The 5,101-nt window shown below is 57.0% G+C and overlaps 1 protein-coding gene across 1 annotated transcript; it reads left to right on the forward strand.

Annotated features, from left to right (window-relative positions):
* The first annotated feature begins 793 nt into the window (after positions 1 to 793).
* On the forward strand, positions 794 to 4,897 carry FIS1 (fission, mitochondrial 1). Its single transcript, XM_032872513.1, has 5 exons — positions 794 to 966; positions 1,843 to 1,975; positions 3,640 to 3,716; positions 4,172 to 4,277; positions 4,595 to 4,897. The coding sequence occupies exons 1-5, from the start codon at positions 922 to 924 to the stop codon at positions 4,690 to 4,692; spliced, it is 459 nt and encodes a 152-aa protein (XP_032728404.1). The 5' UTR covers positions 794 to 921; the 3' UTR covers positions 4,693 to 4,897.
* The last annotated feature ends 204 nt before the right edge of the window (positions 4,898 to 5,101 follow it).

The raw sequence follows: 5,101 nt of genomic DNA on the forward strand, positions 1-5,101 counted from the left end.
AGACCCAGGCTCTGCCCTCATGGAACTTACATTGTGATGTGCACTGGAGCACTGTGGGTCAAGGTGAAAACAATCTGAAAGTCGCTACCTACCCAGTCCTTTCACTGCACAGCTCAGGTGCCAGAGGAGTGAACATTTACCTTTCCCATCTTTTGACTACTCCTGCCCATGACCCACAGCAGATCTTCCCCCTTGGGCACACGCAGAGGAAGCCTTTACCTAAGTATTAAAAGACTGGACCCTCTCTGCAACTAATGGGATAACAGCTTCTCTTTAAATTCCCATTTAAAGATTTATATAGTATCCCTTATTCGTATGTACCCCAGTCCCTGCGTGTATGGTTAACAGGTCCTGTTGTCATTCCTCTTGTAAATCAGCGGAGGCCCAAAACCCCTTGGTACCAGTTTTGATTTTGTTACAGGCACCGAAAGGTCTCGTAGCCTCCGGTTTCCCAGACATAGACGGGGTGAGGCTAGAGGGGAGGTAGGTTTAGATTGGTCCCCCAGTCCTCTTTCTGCTGTTTTTCAGCCCAAGGGCTAACCACCAAGACATAGGTCCAAACTCTATTAAGGCAGCCTCGGTGGAGGAAGGCACACGCGGGTCGGGTCACTCGCGAGGACGAACGTGAGACTTGAAGTTGTACTGTAGCTATCCGCCGGTGGGGGCTGAAAGGGGGACCGGTCGGAGCGTGCGCATTAGTGCCCCCAACGTGCGCGCGGGCGGCGCGGGGGGAGGAAGGGGCGGGGCGCTACCGGCGGCGGGGGGCGGGTTCGGCGTCAGCTGTGTCAGGTGATTGGCTCCGCGACTGGGAGGGGGCCGGTTTCCGCCAGACGACGGAAGTGGCTCTCCAGCTCTGCCAGTAGGCCATGGAGACGGTGGCACTGTAGCGAGCTAGGTGTGAAGATTGCAGGGGCGGCGGCCATGGAGGCCGTACTGAACGACCTGGTGTCTGTGGACGACCTGCTGGTGAGGCCTGGCCTCGAGGGAGGGAAAGGAGACATTCGACGGGCGGGTCCCGAGGAGCGTCCGGTTGGGGCCAGACCCTCTACCCAGCATCAGTTTTGCCTAGGGAAGCCGAACTACGGCTCCCGGCATCCTCTGCAGCGTCCGGCCCCTGTCCAGCGGTTCTACTTTGTCCAGTAGCCTAATGGGAGTTGTAGTTTTCTGCGCCGACACGCCCCAGACTCGGGGCCTGCGGTCTGGCGTTGAAAGACAGGTGCTGGGTGAGTGGAGGAGTTAGGAGGTCAGGGTGCGGACACCTTTTTTTTTTTTTTTTTAAACTGCTCCTTCAGTGGGGGGGAATATAGCAACTACCATGAAGTTTCATATATTACTCACTGAATGCGGCACGGTGCTAAGTGCATTGCAGGCCATATCTCAGTCTTTGTAGCTCTGTGGGCTACTGTCGGCACTGTTCTTATTCCCAATTTGCAGTTAAGAAAAGGTCCAGGCCCAACAGGGTGGGGCTGGTTGGGGGAAGCAGCTGCGTGGGTTGTTGAGAAGTTCTGACAGCGTGTTTACTGTTTAGCCTCTGGGGTCAGCTGCTTCGGGAGCGGTGCCTGGAGCCGCCACCAGGTGGCATCTCCGCTCGGCACCACTAGGGGGAGGGAAGCGGACAGGGTTACTGTCCAAGGAGACAGCCCGTCGCTAAGCAGCAGAATCCCTGGGTCTGGGTCCCAGGGATGAAGCTAGCGGAACCTGGGGTGCCAGATGCCGAGACCCGCTGGAAAATGAGGCAGAGACTGGGGAAGATGGGGTGTAACTGGGAATTGAACCCGTAGGTCCTGGTAGAGAACGGTGCACCCCTTCATTTCTAAATGACTCCTCTCCTCTCCTTGGCAGAAGTTTGAAAAGAAATTTCAGTCTGAGAAGGCAGCAGGCTCTGTGTCCAAGAGCACGCAGTTTGAGTATGCCTGGTGCTTGGTGCGAAGCAAGTACAACGATGACATCCGTAAAGGCATCGCACTGCTGGAGGGTGAGTTTCTAGGCTACCCCACCCTCCCCTTCCCAGCTGCTGCCATGGCCTCGTTCACTCCCTCCATCTTCAGTGCTGGGATTCTTTTTCCTTTTTAAAAAAATATTTATTTATTTGACAGAGAGACAGACAGAGATCACAAGCGGGCAGAGAGGCAGGGAGAGGGAGAAGCAGGCTCCCCACTGAGCAGAGAGCCCGATGTGGGGCTCAATCCCAGGACCCTGAGATCATGACCCGAGCAGAAGGCAGGCTTAACCCGCTGAGCCACCCAGGTGCCCCTGGGATTCTTTCTCGACATGGCAGTTATTTTCCTGTAAACACCTGCAACGAAGGGCTGCCCCTTCACCTGGCTTCTCCCAGTGTGCTTTTGGCTAATCCACCTCATCCTTGTTTCGCCAGCGTATGTCAGTCCCTGCAGGCCTCTGGCGATCTGGTAGCCTGACCTGTAGAGTGACTTAGTCTGAGGTCACACAGCTCGTGAATTAGCGGCTGAATGAGGACTGGAAGCTCCTGTCTTGCTCTTTGGCCTCACCATGTTGCTTATTCAGCAGCTGTTGAAAACCTTCCATGAGGGCGGTGTGGAAGAAGTGCAGAAGACAGGCCCCGGAACCTGGGGGAAGATGGCACTGTTTTGACTGGAATCCTATTTCCTGTTGGTTTTGGATGGGCTACCATTTGCCAGAGGCCACAATACCTGACTTTTAAATTCCTCTGTCCCCTCTACCCCCTTTTCTTGGCCAGATAATCATGCGCAGGCAAACAGCATCCTAGCAAAGGATGGCCATTGTCAGTTGATAAAAATAAGAATCGTTTCTAATGCAAATAACCTCACCCTGCATTTGCCCGTTTGGCTCTTTCAGATTTTTCATCTTCCCTCTGCAGCTCGGCGCAGCTGTAGGTGGGGTTTCTAAGCGTTGCCAGTTCCAGTGGAGAAGACAGAACAGACACGTGGGGAGATTTATAAACACCTGCGAAACTATTTAGGCACAAATTCTACTGCATAGTGTACAGCTGAGCACATAGGACCCTGGGAAGTCACTGAATTAAGAAAGGCCCCTGGGTGGCTCAGTGGGTTAAGCCTCTGCCTTCGGCTCAGGTCATGATCTCAGGGTCCTGGGATTGAGCCCCACATCGGGCTCTCTGCTCAGTGGGGAGCCTGCTTCTCCCTCTCTCTCTGCCTGCCTCTCTGCCTACTTGTGATCTCTGTCTGTCAAATAAATAAATAAATCTAAAAAAAAAGAATCAGGTCGAGTCATTTCAGAAGAGTTTTGAGTTGATTTTTTATTTAAAGGGGGAGAGAGGGCAAACTTAGTCTGGACAGCAGACGGCCGCAGTGAGAACGCATAGCAGGGACCAGAGGTGAGGAGAGCGGTCTTTGGCTTCTCCGGCACCTCGGTTTCCTCTCGGTTCCCTCGGATGAGCCCGAGCAGACGGCAGCATTGAGACCAGGGTGCACAGCAGCGGCCGGGTGTCTGGCAGTCTACGCCCATGCCGCCCCGGAGGTCTGACTGGGAAGCCGGGAGGGACCGGAGCTGAAACGAAGCTCAGGACGGTGTCCTTCAGCTAGGATCAGACAGGGATTCGGAGGGGGAAGGGGTGTCTGGGACACCAGCGCTAGGAAAGGAGAGAAGCGGTGTTCATCCTTCTGCCTCTGCCCTCTGCAGAGCTGTTGCCCAAAGGGAGTAAAGAGGAACAGCGGGATTATGTCTTCTACCTGGCCGTGGGCAACTACCGGCTCAAGGTAAGGCGGAGCGTTCCATCTCCCCCTGCACCCTGCTGGGGTGGGCTGCAGCGCACGCTCGCTGCTCCTCCGGGGGCCCTCCAGAGCCCTGGCCGCCAGGAAGGCTGAGGAGGGCTGTGGGCAGGGAGTGGTGAGGGGTACAGAGGTGCAGGGTGAGAGTCGGCTGAGGGAAGGCAAGTGACAGATTCCAGCTGCTGAGGGTGTGGGGAGTAAGGTGACCTCAGGTGGGGTGCAGCCCCAAGCCTCGGGTTATCTCCCCCAGCTTATCACCCCCACACAGTTGGGGTTGTTTGTGGACTCTACTCCGCTGGGTGGGGCTGGAGTCAGGGAGGAGGTGGAGGGAGGAGCCCCAGGGCCCGGCGAAGGGACGGCCGAAGGGACGGCCGCTCTGATGAGCAGGAGAAGGGATCGATCCTGAGCGGGGGGCGTGCGTGGTGTGTTTTCCCCGAGAGCAGGAATATGAGAAGGCGTTAAAGTACGTGCGGGGGCTGCTGCAGACGGAGCCCCAGAACAGCCAGGCCAAGGAACTGGAACGGCTCATTGACAAGGCCATGAAGAAAGGTGAACCCTTCCCCTCTGCCCTCCTCCACTCTCCACTCCCCTTGCTCCCGGGCCCCGTCATGCCTCTCGGCTCTTGGTTAAGTCCTCTTCCTTCCCCCAGGCCTGGGCTGTCTGGTCTCCCTTTAAATGACGCCCTCCTCCTCAGGCAGCTCCTCAGTGGCTCAGAAGCCTTCTTTCTCCAAGCCCGAGGCCCTCACCTTATGACTCCGGGGGAGGAGGCACGTCCGTTGAGGCGCACTGGGCAGGGAGAAAGAAGGTGGTGGGCAGCGTCCCTGTGGGGGCTGGGCTCCTGACCGTCTCCCTTTTCCCTTCCCCAGATGGCCTAGTGGGCATGGCCATTGTTGGAGGCATGGCCCTGGGCGTGGCAGGCCTGGCTGGACTCATCGGACTTGCTGTGTCCAAGTCCAAATCCTGAGTGAAACCGCGCCTCTGCCCGGGGATACGTGGGAGCCTATGGAGGACACTCGGAGAGGACGGGACCCATCCATCCTTGCTGTCCCTGTCTTCTGCACCCCATCACTGCCCTCTGGCGTTCAGCCTCCTTTCCCCAGAGATGTGTCCCGTAGCCCCAAACCATGTGCTCCAGGAGGAGTGTAAATAAAACAGCCTTGGCTTGGGAACTGCTGTGTCCGTGTTGAGGAAGGGGTGGGCTCTTTGGGGCCCAAAGGTGGTGGTCATGCGTGGTCCTTTGCTGCTCACTTTCCTACTCCTGTCCCCCACGGCTGGTGTGGGGTGTGCCTTTGTCCGCCAAGCTGCCCAGACCCCACGCCCTTCCTTCCTCCCCCACCCCCAAAGCAGATCGGGGACAGGGGACGGGGACGAGG

Source organism: Lontra canadensis, unplaced genomic scaffold (genome assembly GCF_010015895.1).
Source record: "Lontra canadensis isolate GAN:19392208 unplaced genomic scaffold, GSC_riverotter_1.0 scaffold45, whole genome shotgun sequence".
Taxonomy (NCBI): domain Eukaryota; kingdom Metazoa; phylum Chordata; class Mammalia; order Carnivora; family Mustelidae; genus Lontra; species Lontra canadensis.